At 37.2% G+C, this 20,259-nt stretch overlaps 1 protein-coding gene across 1 annotated transcript in view; it reads right to left on the bottom strand.

Moving 5' to 3' along the window:
* The window catches only part of LOC131229776 (glycerophosphodiester phosphodiesterase GDPD6-like), an 89,822-nt gene that overhangs the window by 50,633 nt on the left and 18,930 nt on the right, over positions 1-20,259 (bottom strand). The window contains exons 2-5 of the mRNA XM_058225789.1: positions 18,729-18,904; positions 17,367-17,550; positions 12,575-12,649; positions 1,285-1,394 (exon numbers count right to left, since the gene is read on the bottom strand). Of these exons, the coding sequence (XP_058081772.1) occupies positions 1,285-1,394; positions 12,575-12,649; positions 17,367-17,550; positions 18,729-18,904 (545 nt within the window). The remainder of the gene's footprint in view (positions 1-1,284; positions 1,395-12,574; positions 12,650-17,366; positions 17,551-18,728; positions 18,905-20,259) is intronic.

The following is a 20,259-nucleotide window of genomic DNA, read 5'->3' as shown; positions in this document are numbered from 1 at the left end:
CAGGCCTGATAATATGATCTCCCAAAGGATACATTGATCTCCATGATGGTGGGCTCCTTGGTACACCAGCATACTAACACTCCCATTGAGCAAAATCATTGCCAACAGGCTACAGCTTGATAGTGGTGAACTTTGACTGATGTCGGCTTGTACTGATAACATAATTGGAGCAAAATATCGCCTACAGCTTAATCAACAATTAGTCGGCAAACTCATCTTACTTGTATTGATATTGCCTATGCAATTAGCATGTGAACCGGTCACTTAGATGCCATTTATCACATCCTCCTCAAAGGCTTATCTGGTCAGGGGATTCTCTATTCTAACCATCATCATCTTCATGTCAAGGCCCATACAAATGCAGACTAGGCCGGCTCTCTTCATGATAACTGCTCCACTTCTGGTTATTGCACTAGTAGGTGGGAGTCTAGTCACACGGAAAAGCAAAAAAAAAAAAAAAAAAAAACAACAATTGTTGTAGATCACTCTAGTGTTGAAGCTAAATACAAGGCTATGGCTCATGGTGTATGTAAACTTCTTTGGTTGAAGACCTTGTTAATTGAGTTGGGACTTCCTGTTTCTTCATCTATGATGCTTCATTGCAATAACCTCGTCACAATTCACATACTCCGCTAATCGAGTTTATCATGAACACACCAAGCATATCAAGGCACGCAACATATTTGCACATCATATTAGAAGTCTGATGATCAACTTGCTTCTTTTTTTAGTCAAGGGGACCGGTCATTATCATCTGTTGAGCATGTGTGCCAAGCTAAGCATGATTGATATCCATGCTCCAATAGCTTGAGGAGTATAAAGATGTGTGTGCTCGAGCAATTGTAATCCTGTGCAGTACCATATGTTTTGTTCCTCATAATATAAGTAATGTTAGTCATTTTCTACCGGTTTCAGTGTACGACTTTCCATAGGATTGAAACCAACATGACTCTTTTTTTTTTAAACCAACATGACTCTTTTTGACTCAATTGGAATCATTCCAACTTGGTGAGACATGCATGTCTTGGAGGGTGGCTCACTACATTCTCCATCTTTAAACAAGTCAACTTGGTTTTGATCGATATCTGAAACCGTTCTCCAGATAAGTGGTCCAGATCCTGTAAACATCAGCTACATGTCCCCATCTGAACTCTTGAGCCAAAATTCATGGACAATTAAGCATTCATCTTTCAAGAAGATACCAAATTCCTATTATTAAATGAATTGAAGCATTAGATGTCCTTCTTAACTACTTATTACAAATAATGTAAGAAAGTAACTCACATGCTGGTTGATAAAAACTGGATTTTTAAGCTCCGGATAGATCCCAACAACTCTAGGGGCATTTAGTGCAATTGAAATGTACTCTTCAAAGGTAATAATTGAGAACTGCCCTGCAAGACAGTGGAATAGGAGTAAGATAAATTACTTCTCCAATCACTCCAAATGAAACAAATATGCAAGAAATATAATTAGGGTCTACACAGACGATGGCTAGGGATACTAGGCAAAAGGAACTAAGATGACTTCGCAATCTGAAGTATAAAAACAAATTACCATGAAATGAATGTGGGAAGCTGCACAATTTGATATTTAGAAAGGACAAACTACATCATCTTGGTTGTCTTAGGATCACAATTTTTAAGCTAAGGCATACCAAGCATCCCACTATGGCATCCTAGTTTCACAGCTGCCATGTCCTTACATATTACATAATGTCAATCATCTTTATATAGCATAGTTAAAGGCACTAGGCACAATCAAGCATGGTGTAATAGAGGAATAAGAGTAAGATAAACTACTTGTCCAATCCCTGCAAATGAAAGAGATGAAAGAAATAAAATTAGGGTTTACATAGACAAAATCCAGGGCTTCCTGACAAAAGGAACTAAGATGAAATGGCAATCTAGTATAAGAAACAAAGTGCCCATGCGATGACTGTAGGAACCCACAAGATTTAATATTGAGAGAGCACTTCTAACTACATCATCTTACTCCTCTTAGGATCACAATTTTTTAAGTCAAGGCATATCAAGTACCGCACTCTTGCATCCTAGTTTCACAAATTCTATGTACTCAAATCATTACATAATGTGTATCATCTTTATGCAGTGTAATTACACGCGCTAGGTATAATAGAGCACAAAGGCCCCTGAACAACCGAGGCAGTGGGTAACGCTCGGAAACTCTTAGCAGAATTTCTTTAGAATTCTTTTTTAAAATATTATACACAAATATATGTTGTTTTCCTAATTTCTTTTATAAATTTTTGAAAATAATCATCATCATCTAAGCCTTATCCCAACTATTAATGGTCAGCTATAGGAATCATTTCCACCATTCCACTCTAAAATATTTTAGTACTATGAAATGCATTTAAATGAGCTTAAAGATGGTTACATATAGGCACCGATACCTAAAACTTGCATCCACTCAACCACAGTTTCATATATCGAATGAATCATGCAAGACCATATGAAACATAATAAATTGATTGCTCAAATTAATCAAATCATAATTCGTAACCTAGAAAGACCCTATGAAAGCTAATATTGATACCATGGGGAGCATAGCCTTAAGATTATGAGTATTTTACCAAGGGAGAGTAGATCTTCCAAAGGCCCAAGATAAAGCCATACCCCACTATAAAAGCCTGCTCAACAGATCAGCAAAGATCTCCCAGTCTTGATAGCCAACAACTCCACCCTGCCATGAGAATGAAAATACAATTGAACGATGCTTATAGCATGACCCCCTATTCTGGAAGGCCCTAGGTTGCTGAAAGAACTTCCAACAACCTTGTGGAGGAGCCATCTAACTAATGGGACTAGAGGACGACATCCAGACCTCACCAAGCACCATTGTCCACTCATGCATGAGATCAGATTCAGAATTCAAGTTTTTCCAGAGTAAATCCTCCAATCGATACAACTTCATTTTGGCCACGATTTGTGAGAGGCTTGAGGTGGGGTCTTCAAAGATCCTATCATTTCTATTTCTCAAAATCTCTCACATAATGACAAGCGAGACCACCCTCGAAGAATATCCCTTCGGGCTTTAGTTAGAATGAAACTAAACCGACCTTCCACATGGTTGGCAATAAAGTTCAACAGGACCCAAAATATCAAAATGTCTAAAAAAGAAAGACCAACCTGTGTATGCTGCGTTGCAATGGGAAAAAGAAAAAAGACAGCCAACCAATCTACTTCTTTCCAAGAGATTATTGCGGGGGGGGGGGGGGGGGTTTTTAAAAGAGGTCATTCAAGAGACCAAGGAGATTAGCAATCTCATAGACCCATAAAGTTTTGCTGAAACAAAGCACCCACACTATCTTTCCCTCCACAAACTCATACGAGTCTTTGACAAGAATGTTGTGAGCCAACATTATACTCTAAGGAAACCAGGAGCAAGTGGGAGCCAGAAATCTTCCCAAAAATGAATTCTCCCTACAGCAATTGAATGAAAAGACACACTTTGGAGACGATGCCCACATCAATCTCCTTAAACAAGGCACTCATTAAGGAGGTTGAGTAGCTGGGCCAAAATAGCAATCGCATAGTACCATAAATTTTGGCTGAAACAAAGTGCCTGCACTATCTTCCTTCCGCGAACTCATAAGAGCTTTGACGAGTGTTACGAGATGAAAATATTGCAAAGGAAAACCATGAGCAAGGGAGACTTTGTCACACTAGATATCTTCCCAAAATTGAATTTTTCCCTACAGTCCCACACCCCACTTTAAATCAAGAACACATGCTGAGAGTTTGCCCCATGCCTTCATAATAATTGTCAGTCTGATGGCTTTTCAAATAAAAGATTCACAGCCCCTCACTGTCAATCCCAGGGAACATCTCCCCCAACAACCATGTTTAGATGTGATCACCTTCCTCCAAAAAGCCACTTGTTCTTTGCAAATCACTACCACCACTTAGCCAAGAGCTCCTGTATTTAGAGCTGTTAACGGGTAACTGAACAGCTGGACCCACGGGTACCCAATGGACCCATCGCGACTACAATGGATCTCCGTCCCATCTTTTGGACCCTTTAAGAATTCAGGTTGGCTGTGGGTCTCACCTTTTGGACCTGATTAAAAATCGGGTCTGCCTGGGTTCGGGACAGGTCTATCACATGAACCCGATTAAAGTTAGATCAGGTCGGGTTTAGTCAAGTCCGAGTCAAGGCGGTTGGGTTTTATAGTACAATTATATGTGTTTCATATAAATTGATGATTTTAGCAATAAAATGAGGTTTCCTAAGCCACACATGTGCTTAAGACCCATATACACACATGTGTTGAGTGGCACATGTATGCACGATCCAATCCATCCATTTGGTGGGCCCAACCATGTAAATACTCTTGTTTTTCCCAAACCCAATTTGAAACCTAGATCAAAAGATCCGATGGGTACTCGACGAGTACCCGATCCCAAAAAATCAGGGTCCAAGTATTCGAGTAGTAGACCCAAACCCGAAGAAACCTAAACCCAGGAAGACTTGAATCCGGTTAACTCGCCATCGGTACTATCGGACCCGACGTAAACCTGGCCTATTGACGGCCCAACCTGAATTCTTTAAACAAATCTACCACCAAGAGAGCCTCCTTTTGATTTTTAGACTTCTTCCGAAATCACAAGATGGTATTTATGACCCTCACTTCGACTGTCCCATAAGAAGTCTTTTTGAATTTTCTCAAGCTTTTAGCCACTTTCAATGGGATTTAGAAGGGATAGATGGTTCCTGGGAGATTGGAAAGAAAGGACTCAATGAGATTAATGCGATCTCTCAACAAGAGGTTAGATCTCTTCCATCGAGCTGACTTCACGAAACTATTAGTCACCAAATCACCCATTGCTAGTGATCAAGAGTCTACACCAAAGGGAAGGGCCAAGATAGGTCACTAAAAACGAGGACAATCTACATCCCAAAATATTAGCAAGCTATTTACTTACTCTTGATATTGGGGGCATGTGTACATGAGCCTTTGGCTCTCTGGTAGTAGTTTTTAACTATTGCAAGTATTCTTGTAATTTCACATTTTTTAAGTGAAAGCCCTAGTATAATAAAACAAGTGGTAGAGCATGTGGGACTGCTCTCTCTCTCTCTCTCTCTCTCTCTCTCTCTCTCTCTCTCTCTCTCTCACGTTTTTCTCCTTCTTTTCTACTCTTTTTCTTTCTTCTTTTTCTACAAAATCAACATGGTATCAGAGCTACGTTGATTTATTTTTCTACTCTCTCACGTTTTTCTCCTTCTTTTCTACTCTTGTCTTTCTTCTTTTTCTACAAAATCAACATGGTATCAGAGCTATGTTGATTTATTTTTCTTCTTGATCTCTCACTTCTTCATCCTACTTTTTATTTTTCATTCTCTCTGGTAGGAAACCCTAACATACTTGGTTCTGACCTAACCCAATTTCTTCCAGTTGTTGTACCCCCACATGATGGGTGGTGAAATCGTGTTTAACGAACGTGTGTAAGGCCTACTTTTGCATTCTACTCACATGATGGGACAATGGGCCATCTTTCATCAGTTTTGAAGTATGGAATCTGATTTGAAGGCTGAAAATTCAGAAGTTTCATGAAGCCCTCATTTATTGTGTTGATCAAGACAAGTTGAAGCTTGGAAGTGGGTATTGATTTAGTAGGTCAGTTTGTTGAAGAATTTTTGTTCAAGAAAAATTATTTATTATTATTCAGATGGACTCCAAAAATGATCCCAAGAGCAGTATTTTATCCTCATCGAATTTGGTGCCTCTCCAAATAACATCAACGAAATTGAATGGCACGAATTATCTACAATGGGCTACATCTGTAGAATTTTTTCTGACTGGAAAGAGAAAAGTTAAATATTTAACATCGCCTAAACCTAATATCACTATGACAAACTATGATGATTGGGTGGCAGAGTATGCCTAAATTAGGGCATTGTTGTGGAATAGCATGGAACCACATATTAGTGACAATGTAATTTTCCTCAAGGCCGCCAAAAATGTTTGAAACAGCTTGAAGGAGATGTATTCAGGTGAGAAAAACTTAATCCGTATTTATGAATTTCTACATAATATATTCGCATTCCAGTAGGAAGATGGAAGTGTGGGAGAATATTATTCATCCCTACGTCGCATGTGGGAAGAGGTTTTTTTTTTTATTTACACACACCCACACACTCACAACACAGTGGGATTTCACCACAACAGCAAGGTATTCCATATCGGTTACGGTAGCCATAACGGTCACCACCATTACCAATATGGGAGCGTAATAACCATTACATCCCCCATAACGGTTGAAAATTTTCTTTTGCCCGAAAAATTCTAAAAAATCCAGAATAATGTAAATATTCCAAATATGTATTCATTTTTTGTTTTGGATATGTTTTTGGTAGTGTAAAGGTCCACTATTTGGTGAGAGTGTCGTATCGAAATGTCTAGTGAATTTGTGAACAAGATTATATGTCTCCAATGTTTACACATGACAATCAAGCATTAGAACTAGAAATCATTAAAAAAAAAAAAAAAATGCATAAATACTACGTTTTCAATTTTTTGAAAAAAAAAAAAGGCCCTCGGAACTTCTATTCACTCAAATCACTTCAATTTACGATTTTAATCTAAAAAACTATAGTAAGAGAGGTTGAAAACTATTATAAAATGATCTTAATAGAGTTTTTGGAATGAGAAAAGTGAAAATATATATATATATATTGAAAAAATTGATTTAAATAGAAACAAAAAAGTGGTTATTTTTTGACCATTACAGAGGTAATAGTCGTTATGCCCCATAACAGCCTTTACGGCTACTGTAACTAGCGGCCAATATGGTCCCAAAAAGCCAATTGTCCCGTTTAACCCCCATATCACGTAATGGTCATGGTTGGTACCTATACATATCGGCCTATACGGGTGTATCATAACAGATACGAAACACCTTGCACAACAGGTACTCGAACCCATGACCTCGTGTTAAAACTCTTGTAAGTCTACCACTGAGGCATGTGAGAAGAGTTGAATGTATACAAAACATTGTCAACAGATTTTGAAGTTATGCTTAGGCAAAGGGAGGAATTCTATATTGTCAAATTCCTCTCTAGCCTTCGACCTAAGTTCGAGCCTGTGAAGCCCCATATTCTCAGAGGTAATGAAATTCAGTGATAGAAGCATTCGTCAAAGTTCAGAGGACAACTGGCATGTCTACTCAGAATTCCACCTCATCACATCACTCGGCGTTTATCTTTAAATCGAGCAAAGGTGATGGGGAAATTAGAGGTGGTTGAGGTCGAGGCGGTAGTTTTGGAGGTGGTCGTGGTCGTGGTCATGGTCACGGTTGCGGTAATCATCACTGCACTCATTGTGGTCTCAACAATCATAATGTTGATTCATGCTGGGATTTACATGGGAAGCCCACCTAGGCTAATTAAGTCAACTCACTGGATGATAGTTCAGAAGGTTATGTATCTAAGCCTGCCAATCCTACTGAGCCAAGTACTTCAGGTGACACAATCACTATGTCCAAGGAAGAATATGCCAAGCTTCTAAAAAATCATTCCACTCATGCCTCTTCCTCCACTACTACCATTGCTCGATTAGGTACATCTTGTTATATATTTTCTGACAGTACTCCATGGATTATTGATTCTGGTGCTTCCGATCATATGACCGGTAAGTGTAATTTGTTGTCAAAGTTAGTCCAGTCTTCATCTATTTCATCTCTCTTCGCTTGCTAAAGGTACTTCAACCAATATATCTGGTGAAGGCACTATGTGCCCTACATCAGATCTCTCATTGTCTTCGATTTTGTATATTCCCAAGTTCCCGTTGAGCCTATTATCTATAAGTAAATTAACCAAATCCATAAATTGCTTAGTCAAATTTTTTCCTTCTTATTGTGAGTTTCAAGATCTAAAGACAGGGGAAGATGATTAGTTGAGGGCATGAATATAATTGACTCTACTATCTCAAGGAACGACCGGAGCTAGAGTCGCATTGCAAACTAACATCTATCTTCATCAATGGCATTCCAAGCTTGGGCACCTCATCTTTATCTAATTTGAAGAGTCATGTCCCGTCTTTGTCCTATGTGTCTAAGTTAGAATGTGAAGATTGTGAGTTAAGCAAGCATCATAAAGTGTCTTTTCTATCCCGTGAAAATAAAGTTAGTAATAAACTGTTTTATTTGATACATTCAGATGTTTGGGGACCCATTCATATTTCTAGTTTATCTGATTTTAAATATTTTATCATCTTTATAGACGATTGCTCTATAATGACATGGTTATATTTCATGAAAGATCATTCTAGGGGGTTTACGTGTTTTAAAGAATTTCATGTACAAATCCAAACTCAATTTGATACTAAAGTGTGTATTCTACTATTCTAAGATCATATAATGCAAAGGAGTACACATTAAATCTTTTTCACTCCTATCTCTTATCTCAAGGCATCGTTCATCAAATGTCATGTGCATACACACCGCAACAAAATGGAATTGCGGAGCATAAAAACCGTCATTTGCTTGAAGTGGCTAGGGCATTATTATTGGACATGAAGGTTCCAAAGAGGTTTTGGGTGATGTTATTTTAGTTGCATATTATCTTATAAATCGGATGCCCTTGTCAATATTAGGAGGTAAAACTCCTTTTTCTGTCACTTGACGAGGTTTGGGTGAGCAGTTGGGTTTGCTCCCTTCGGGTGTGGGTTTGACTCCCCTCCTCGGCATTACCTAATACATGTGGTTGCGGGTGATTGGGGGAGGGGGGGGGACACCTTGTGTCTCATATTGTGAATCTATATCGTGATAACCTAGTTGTGTCACATATTGGCAATAATCCAGTTTATCATGAGAGGACCAAGCATATTGAAGTGGACTGTCACTTCATCAGAGAAAGGGTCGCAAACAAGGAAATATCAACTCCATTTATTAAATATGAAGATCAAGTTGTCAGCATGTTCACAAAGGCTTTAAGTCGAGTTTATCTAGACAGATTTTTTGACAAGTTGGGCATTTATGATATATCTATCTATCTATACACACACACACACACACACACACACACAAAGGCTTTAAGTCGAGTTTATCTAGACAGTTTTTTTTGACAAGTTGAGCATTTATGATATATATATATATATATATAGATGCTCCAGCTTCGGGGGGGAGTGTTAGAATGATCATAAGTGTGAACACATGTGACGTTATCACCTGTGGTCATCTTGTTTGAGTTCGGTCTTTATGTGTTGGAGGCATGTGTACATGAGTCTTTGTCTCTTTGGTAGTGGTTTTTAACCATTGCGGGTATTCTTCTAATTTCACATTTTTAGTGGAAGGCCTAATATAAGTGGTGGGATGTGTGGGGCTGCCAGAGCATCCCATTCTCTCTCTCACATTTTTCTCCTTCTTTTCTGCTCTTTTATTTCTTTCTTTCTTTTTCTCCAAAATCAACTTAAGGGGGAGGACTAGAATACACTATCTTCATTATACATGCATTGTAATATATTTGAGCGTGAGAGTACACACATAATCCGTTGTCATGTTGCACCATATCCTTGGAGATGATGATCTATTTTTTTATTTTTTTTCATTTGAATTTATTTTGAACTAACAATTGTAAAAAAATGGTTCATGGATAAGATTTAGTAGAATGAGAGAAATGTGTAGAAAATATCCTCTTCCTTCTCTCTTCTTTCCCCCTCCACATATTCCACAATGTAGTCTCTTGAGTTTAACACGGTATCAGAGTGGGGTGGGGATAACTTCATTATGCCATCATCCCAATCATCATGCTGCCATCACCATCTTCATCACCGCAACATCAACATGCCATCATCTCAATGGCACCATCATCACAATTTCATGATCTCCAATGCCAACACTACAATCCAAGCATCATCTAAATGTATTCTTCATCCAAACATTGTCTAAACCATGCCATCCACTTAGGGTTCCATGTCGCGGCAGCGGCACATGTTGTAGACGATCCATCCCATGATGATTGGAAAAGTGATGATCTAATATGTCACCTGTTGTATATTAGGGGAAGTCATGATCTGAAAGTGATGTTGCAACATAAGTTGTAGATGAAACATCCCATGTTGACATAGAAAGAGATAGTCTAATAGTGATATTGTGGTGCCTGTTGTAGATTATGAGTCCCATGATGATTGGAGAAGCAATAGTCTAATAGTGATAACTAATATAGATGATCCATAATATGATGATTGTGAAAGTGATAATCTACCGGTAATGATGTACATCACATGATGATTGGAAAAACAATAATCGCTAGGGTCGTGATGTATGCTTGTGTTCATGACAATTAGGTAAGCTCAACATGTGGAATAAATATGCTCTAGCTTGAAGGGGAGTGTTGAGAATGTAGTGCATTATAACTTACAAGTTCTAAGTCATGTTTTGGTATCTTCCCGTGAAGAACCATAATGGGAGGATTCTATTCTCATTTATTGTGTTCTTACCTCTTATTCTCATTCATTGAATTGACATGATTAAGGATATGTATGAGAAAAGGTAACAAATGTGAGGACCACTAGCGGAGAGACAAGTGAGTTTCCAATTACAGTGGGTTTGCACTAGGGATCAGCATTAAGCCCATACCTTTTAACATCAGTTATGGACGAGTTAATGAGGCATTTGCAAGAAGAGATTCCACAGTGCATGTTGTTTACAAATAACATAGCTTTGATTGACAAGATGGTGGACAGCATAAAGAAAAAACAAAATTTATGGAGTGCTTTAGAATCTAAAAGATTTAAAATTAGTCGGACTAAAACAAAGCATATGGAGTGCAACTTTAGTAACAATAAGAGTAAAAACACGAACTTAGTAAAGGTTGGTGGCCAAGATTCCCAAAATGACCACTTTCGATACCTTGGGTCCATATTCATGAGTGGAAAGATTAAGAAGGAAAGCCCGTAGACTTGCAAGATGGGTGGAAGAAAAGGATATGTACCTCTGGAGTTTTATGTGATCACCATGTATCACTCAAACTAAAAGGGAAATTTTATAGGATAACTTAACTATAAGACCTGTTGTGCTTTATGGGACAGAATGTTGGGCAGTTAAGGAACAACATGTTCACAGGATGTGTAGCTGAAATGAGGATGTTGAGATGGAAGTGGCAAGATGAGGAAGGATAGAATTAGAAATGAAGGCATTTGAGGGAACTTAGGAGTTAGGAGTAGCACCAATATGTAATAAGATAAAAGAAAGTAGACCTAGATGATTTGTCATGTGCAATGGAGAGCAGGAACCGCGCCGATTAGGAGTGAGTTGGTGCAAGTTGAAGGCTTTAAAAGGGCGAGGGGAAGGCCCAAAAGGACATGGATGGAGGTAGTAAGAAAAGAATTGTTGATGTGTGGTCTAACTGAAGGCATGGCCTTTGATGGTGGAATGGCAAAAGAGGACTCATGTAGCCGACCTCAATGAATTGGTATAAAAGCTTAAATGATGGTGATTATCTCTTGCAACCACCTATTATGAATAATAATAATAATAAGCCATTGTGAAGGGATAATGGATCCTCTCATTCTCCATCATTCAATCTCTTTCATTTCATTAGAATCATCATCTAAGCCTTATCCCAACTAACTAGGATTGACTATATGAATCATTTTCCACCATTCCACTGTCAATTCAATCTCTTTCATTTCTCTCTTTTATTTTTCTAATATCATGTGTTAACAGTCTTCATTCAGTTTATTACCCACTCAAAAGTTAAAAATAGAATTTCTCATCGTTCAGGAATTTGCAAACTGATGCAAAAAACATTATTTCTTGTCTCCTCTCCTGAGGCAAGTGGCTCTAGATTTTTGCCCCCCAGAGATTTCTTCCATTTTTAGAATATTATCAGATTCCATCTAAAAATTCTCTTTACAATCTCACGTGACTCACCTAGCAATCTTGGTGTTCACTCCAAATTAATATCCACAACTTGTTGCAGAAAAGACTCCTTTCTGAACATGTTTTAGTGACAGTCCAACTGGACCATTGCCTAATTTGCATTTAGGTAGCATTGGGGCCCACTATGGACCCCATTTGGAGGATTGGATGATCCTGCATTATTCAGTTATCAAGACTATTGATCTAATGGACTCCACCCTGTATGGAACACACCCCAAAAGTCTCCTAAATCAGAAGATCCAAGCCATCCATTCTCTGGCCACCACTCATTTCCTTCCCAACCATCTATTTGCAGGTCACATATTAATGGGTTAGGATTGTTCCATTGAGGAGATAATGGCATATGGTAATCCACGGTTGGCCCATCACACAAATGATCTGGAACATCAGACCATAGACCCACATGTAGGAACTCAAGGCCCATGGAAGCTATGCATATCTTCAGACTCAAGATTATATCTTTCACATACCAGATCACCTACGCCCAGCGTTAAATGATTGGCCATGGGAATTCTTCATTTTTGTTTCAGAAACTATCTTTAAAGCATTAAAACCACATCTTAGAAAATAAAATCTCTGCCTGAGTTGCCCAAACCACTAGAAAATAAAAAGTATTTTAAAGCTAAAAGTATATTCATGTTCAAAGATCACCCTGAAAGGAAACTGACCATTGTATTGTTGATCGCGGAACTCATACCTCTGCTTCACTCGTAGTAATTTCAATTCTTCCAGTGTGAAGTCAACTGCAAGCAATCACAATAATCTTCAGTTCGTTCATTTGATTACCTTAACCTTTGTTGAAGAATCCTTCTTTCTAAAAGCATAGCATAACATGTGTTAAAGAACTTCATGTTTTATGTCGTCTAACATGTATTTGAGTAGCACAAGAACCAAATCTACTGAAATTGAGATGGGGGGCTGGTGGTGTGTTTGGGGTGTCCTTCAACGTAAGTTATCAAACATGCATACTTGCAGAGTATAAAGTTACATTAAAAAAGGGTAAATAGGTTTTTACAATTTTTATCACAATTAACTTCCAAGTTATTAGGAAAAAAAAAAACACAAAATATCATGAAAATTACACATGCATTAATCATGGCCTCTATATTATTCAAGAATAATCATAAGTCCATTAACATTGGACTGTTTTTCTTTTTTCGTTTTCTTTTTTTTCTTTTTTGAGGGATTCAATTGGATTTATTTTTGTAGATATTTCTGGACAGTGGGCCCTCTCTCTAGACTGTGGGCCTTCTCTGTAGACCATAGGCCTTCACTTATTCTCCTCTTATTTCTCTCATTATTTTCCTTTCTTTCTTTTTTCCTCTTTTACCCTTGGTTCTAAGGGTATTTTATATAGTTTGGGACATCACTTAATATAAATGAGGGGGCTAAACATCCAGCCCTAGTTAGAGGTTTTCTTCTCCCAAAGGTTTTTTTTTCTCTCTGACATGGTATCAAAGTAAAATCGCTCATAGAGGTCTTCTCCTTATCCTCCCTTCTTGATCTCCCTTTCTCCTTTCTCTCTTTTTACTTCTTTTCTTCCTTTTTCTCAGATTTTTCTCTCGGTTTGATAGTCATTGTCGGCTAATCCACAATTGAAAGTAATTAACAAGGAGGGATTTTACGGCAGTTTCTGATTTGCTATGAAAGGTTGCAAGACATTTAGTTTTGATGAGGTTTTTTGGGCGTTTTTCTTCCAGGTTTTTTATAAACTAGTTTATGGCAAGCAACTAAGATTTGTTGGATATTTTCGTTTGGACTTCCTTTTTTTTTGTTCTTTTCATCTAGATTTACAGCGATTCTTTTGTGGCCAACAATCAAGTATTTAAAATCTGTTTTTCTTTTCTAAGATTATCAATATTTGTTGATATCTGGTGAAGTTAGTTGTAAGATCCCATTCTCCTCTTTGGTTGCTTGATTTGGATCTATGATTGATGCCTTTTTTTTAATTTGTTTGGTCTTTTTTCATACTACTGCAAGACATAGTTGGTTGTAGCAGTTTTTTATATTGATTGGTGTAAAGTCTTGATATTTAGTACTCTTTTAATTGTTTGGGATTAAATATGGCTTCCTCATCAACATCTGAGACAGTTAATCCCATCAATTCCAAGATGAAGAGGTTGATTGCTCATCCCCAGAATCCTGCATTGCAAAATAAAACTCATAAACTTAAGTTCAGCAATTATCTTTAATGGCCAAAAGCTGTTGACATGTTTGTTGGAGGAAAATAAAAGTTAGTATATATAAATGGCAATATATCGGAACCTTCTATAACTAATATTTCTTATGGAGAGTGGAAATCTAATAATTTGTTAGTTATGTCTCAACTCCTGAATTCTATGGAAGTAGAGTTCAATGAAGGACTTCTTATGTTGTCTCCTACACATGAGATTTGGTTGACTACGTATGAATTATATGTTAATCATAACAATATAACTGAACTTACAATATTTATCAAGAGACTAGTCATTTGAGACAGTGGAAGAAATCAATGTTTGATTATTATGTTGGGATCTGTGGTTTGTGGCAGGAACTTTCTTTCCTGAATGATCTTCAATTTGTTTATTCTACAAATGCATATGCATATAAAACAAATGTTGAGAAGAAATAATATTTGAATTATTGGTAGGTCTTAATTCTAAGTTTGAGGCTCTTCGAGCATAAATTCTTGGTTCTCCTACTTTTTCTTCACTTAACGGTGCATATATTTTGCTTTCTTACAAGATGAGAAGTAGTGTACAACTATTAGATCAACTATGGTTGAGAAATCTGCCCTAATGATAGGATTTAGAAAATTTGATAAGGATTTAGAAATTTCAATAATGTTGATGTTGGCCGGGGTAAAGGTGCGGAGGTCGTTATGGTGGCTGAAGTTATGGTCGTGGTATAGATTGTCTGTGCACTCACTATAGTAGATATAGATATATTGTTGATTATTATTGGGTCCTTTATGGTAGACCTCAAGGCTGAGCCACTAATTCTGCAATTACTGATGGTAAGGATTCTTAGTATACAGTTGGAGACGCTATACCATTAGCAAATTCACCTGTGGTCCCATCAACTAGTGACGTGTTTCATCTCTTGAAAAGTGAGTATGATGCCTTCCTAATGGATGTCGCTCAGAATAAAGTCTCTTCATCTACATCATTGACTAAGGTAGTTAATATTTTTACAGCCTTTCACATTACTATGCGTCAAGTCTTTCGGTAATTGATTCAGAGGCTATTGATCATACAACAGGTACATCTATTTTGTTTCTTCATTTGCCCCCAGTCCTAATTTAGGTTGTGTGAAATCAGCAAACGGTACCATAAACACCTATTAGGGAAAGGGATATTATTTCTATTTCACCACCATTCTCCTTATCCTCCATTTTATTAGTTCCTAACATTACTTATAATTTATTATCCATTAGTCTAACTATAAAGGACCTAAATTGTAGTGTGACATTTTTTCATGATCATTGAGTCTTTCAGGATCAAAAAACGAAAAAGCTACTTGGCAAAGGACATGAAAAAGATGGATTTAACATTCTCATTCAAAAATTTTAAGTCAGATTACTGAGTGTCTTAGTGTCAAAAGGAAGAACTTACAAGATACTGTACTTTTTTCAAAGACAAACTCATTGCCTAGATTAAAAAGTAGATAGTTGTTGCAAAATCCAATGATGAGGTTGAACACCATACTATAGCGAATGGCGCAATTGAAATTTTGTGGTTAAAAGGTTTTGTTGTTGAATTAGGACTTCTGGTGAAGATTTATGTGTCTATCATTGAATTAGGATTTCTAGTGAAGATTTATGTGCCTATGTATTGTGATAATCAAACTGCAATTCATATATAGCCTATGTATTGTGCCAATCAAGATGTAATTCATTATAGCTTGTAATCCTATTTTTCACAAGCGGACAAAACACATTGAAGTTGATTGTCGCTTCGTTCATGAGAAGGTTACAGTTGGCATTATTTCTACTCTTTCTTCCATTTGCTGCTCAACTTATAGATATCTTCACTAAAGCTCTTACCATTAACGTTGGACGACGTATTCTCGGCAAGTTAGACATGATACATATATATGCCTCGGCTTGAGGGGGAGTGTAGATATTTCTAGACCGTGGGCTTTTTATCTCTAGACTATGGACCGTCTCTTATTCTCCTCTTATTTCTCTTATTATTTCTCTTTCTTTTATTTTTCCTCTTTTGCCCTTAGATCCATGGGTATTTTATGTAATTTAGGACATCACTTGATATAAATCAGGGGACTAGACATCCAGCGCTAGTTAGAGTTTTTTTTTTTCTCACCCAAAGGCTTTTTCTCTCTAATAGTTTCATTAAAAGCCTTCCTTATAGAAGTGACTAGCAGAGTTTCTTGCTTAAGAACAATTTTTCTAGGGTATCAACAACCTAGTAACAAGGACATGGCTTTATTTGGAAACTGTGACATGCCAGACACGTGTTCATGTCTAATTACCCTTTATTTTTTAATTCTTTTTTACATGCAACATTGGAATATTTGTAAGTTCATTACTACCATTGGTTTTTGCAAATCAGATTTTGCACATACAAGTACAACATACTATTGCAATGTAACTAGTTTATTACTTAAATATTCATTGCAGATTTGTTAATAATTGAACTTTTAAAAGCCATTGAGTCTGATAAGTGATACCCTGAATCCATGACCAAATGTGTGTAAGGGGGCTTTTATGGATGTTTTGGGTAGTATCGGCCAGCAAATACGGGCCAATACAAACCATTTCCTTGGGACAGGCCAAAATGGACCCTTGTCACATATCGTATCAAACCTATATGGATCAGAAGGCCGTATTGGTTTATAGTTGATACAATACCAACTTTAAGATCCATGGTCATGGGGTCCAGATGACTATGAACAGTGTTTTGACACAACAAGTCTAGACAACAGGATGATGAACGATTCATCTCATTGTGCCTTGAGGATAGGGGATCCCTATAAACCTTGAATTTAAACTTGTATCAACAAGGGTAATCTATTGATCCTATCCGTCCATTCTTTGGTCTTTATTTCCATACCGTGGTTGTAACCTTTCCTTAACAGTCTATTTTTGGTGAGCATTTAAAGGGTTAGGATCACCCGATTTGGATTTTTTCATCCCTCGCCATAGTGGGGCCCATTGGATCCACAATGTAGATCATAGAACATGGGCCCATTTCTACCGAGCGCATCACGATACTATTCACATCCAATCCAAATGCATCAAGAACTCTAGAGTTTAAACCATAACCCAATACCAAATAGCAATAAACCATGTCTTATTTCTTAGTAAAGACCAAACCATAACCCCATACCAAATAGCAATAAACCATGTCTTATTTCTTCGTAAAGACCAAAAGCCCTCGGATACCATCCCAAGCACGGATAGAATGCAACTTCTACCAGCCACATAAAGGAAAAGAAAACTGAAATGTTTATTTGCAATACCACTAAACCATCCAGTGATGTTCACCCCTTGGACTTCATATGTTTTTCTACGACCAACAAACTCCTTGTGGTCCGCAACATCAGTTGTATCATCAAGGATTACATCATGAAAGCATATTAATGAACCATCTTTAGAAGCAAGGATATCGGTTTCTATGAAATCAGCACCCTCTTCAATAGCTCTCTGCAATAACCAACTGAAAACTTTAGAGATCCATTTTACCTTTGAGAAAGCAGATGAAAAGCAACATACAGATAAGGGATTGATGATAAACAAACTGAAGTTTAGGGATCCCAGTAAAAAAGGGGGGAAAGATACAGAGGGGTTTGCTGATTCCACACACATGTGGACAAGTGCACCTGCAGATTTCCATCTAGTTAGAAACAATGCCCAGATATTCTGCCTCACAAATCAGACCGTTTCATTCCTCAGGTTAAACCTGCAGTTAAAAGAATTTTTCTGGCCATCCATTTTTTTGTATACTGTGGCCCACGTGATGTGTGAAACTAGCCTGACATTAAACCAGGAGATCACCCACCTGATTGAAAGCTCAGATCTCACTCACACGGTCCATATTGGTACATGTGCCTGTGTGCAGATGGGAAGGGCTCCCACATAAGTGTGGAATTAGCAAACCTCCACATACAGAATATAGTTTGCATACTTCTATGTTAGAATATGTGACACTGATCTTAGAAAAGAAAGTGTTTACAACAACATTAGTATAGCTTTATGCCAAAGAGGCACATTTTCAAAGCATATCTTCTATCATACCAAAACACAGTTAAAAACAATATAAAGCTTTATTTTCGCTAATGATCAGCCTCAAATAAAATCACCAAAATTTTAGAAGAACAACAAACTATAAGTGATAAGATACTGATTTAATATTAGGAGAAATATAACATTTGGACCATATGCTCCTAAAAAAATAGTGCAAGTAGCAGAACAGTTGGTGGTCCTGACAGCTCATTTGATGGGCCCGCCATGGACCACACCTCAAAAATCACACCAACTGGATGATTTTAACTATTTGATCGGTGAGAGGTAAACAAAATATTGGCAAAGGGTCACACTCAACTGGAAAAAAATCACCAGTCAAATGCAAGGATTGTCCTATTAGTGGGATTGCGAAGTTTGGATCACCAAAATCATTGTGCCAATTGGTGCAGTGTACCTAACCTTTGACAAATAAAGTTGGTTTTCGCTATCATGAGACTACGTTGATTTTATCTTTTGCCACATCCTGATGACTTCTCAATCCATACATATAAAGATTAAATAAACAGAACTACCCCAAACAAAAGAGAAGGATACAGCTTCTTCAGATCTTTATCAAACCAGAAGCATACTCAACTTACCATGTATGCAGCAGAAGTTTCTTCAGGAAACTCTCCATTTGAACCTCGATGTGCAATATTGAATGGGCGATGCGTTTGTAGGGGCTGTCTATTGCCGTCAATTATTTTGCTTGGAAGTGGATAGAACGGCCTTCCAACACATCCTCCTATCAGCGATGCAAAGAGAAAAGAGAACCCTGCCAAGATCAAAGAAACTTGTTGATTCTTTTATATATATATATATATATATATATATATATATATATATATATATATATATATATATATATATATATAACATACAAGACAAAAGAAAATACAGTAATTATCGAATGATAATTTCAATAAGAACTATTAAAAAAGGGATTCTAATTTTGAGTTTTTTTGTTTGAGTAGCATGTGGATATCTCATATTCCTCTCACAAAGCTCACCTAGTTGCTTGTGCCAAGAATCCAAATTATTGAAAAGTGTAATGATTGCTTGGTGGAATACACCATTTTCTATGCTATCCAAATAACACAAATCATCACATAAAAGGAAAATCCTTTTCCTTTTCTGCTGTTTGGCATGGAATCCATGATTTCCAAACATGACCTTCGGAGATTGATGATGTTTGCATGATGCCAAGTCCCACATACGACTGTTGTATGCCAGTTAATTTGACATCACAAAACAAAATTAAGAAATTATAGAGAAACCAGTTCTTTAAACAATACACCCCAACATGTTGCCACCCCTACAAGCAACATACACAATGTAAAGGCAAATAGTGGTGAGGTATATCAACTTCTCAACCAATCATGGGTTTAATCTTGGTTCCTCAAACAGTTCTCCTTCAATGCAATGAAGACAATGATTTAGCTCCATGCGTGTACCAATTGATTTTCCTCCAACTTTTAGTTGTTTCCTTCAGCAGATATGATATTTTTGCAGAGAAGTATTATTACACTTTTGTGATCAAAGTTTCAAACTACTTTAATTATCAAGAAGTACTTCAAAGGATCCAAGTCAGTCTTGCCCAATACTCTGCTCAAGTAAGTTTTCAATTCATCAAATTCCTTTGTTTACTATAACCATGCCCAATACTCTGCTAAAGTAAGTTTTCAATTCATCAAATTCCTTTGTTTACTATAACCATGCCCAATACTCTGCTCAAGTAAGTTTTCAATTCATCAAATTCCTTTGTTTACTATAACCATGCCCAATACTCTGCTCAAGTAAGTTTTCAATTCATCAAATTCCTTTTAGGATTGTTTACTATAAGTCTATAACCAGTATATCATCCACATACATAAGAGTACTAATTCTATTACTCTATCCAACGAGCAGAGAATGATCTACACTACTTCTAAACTGAATTTGAATGATGGGTTAACAGAATTTTTCGAAGTGGGGTCCTGACAACTGCTTTAGTCCTTAGCCTTCATTAGGTTACAAATCTTTCCTAGCTCCTCTTGAACTCCTTGGAGTTGCCATATAAACATCTTCAACCAGTTCATCATGAAGAAACACATTTCACACCAAGTTGATGCAAAGGCCACAAATTGTTGG

Source organism: Magnolia sinica, chromosome 16 (genome assembly GCF_029962835.1).
Source record: "Magnolia sinica isolate HGM2019 chromosome 16, MsV1, whole genome shotgun sequence".
Taxonomy (NCBI): Eukaryota; Viridiplantae; Streptophyta; class Magnoliopsida; order Magnoliales; family Magnoliaceae; genus Magnolia; species Magnolia sinica.
This window is presented reverse-complemented; position numbering and strand designations above follow the sequence as displayed.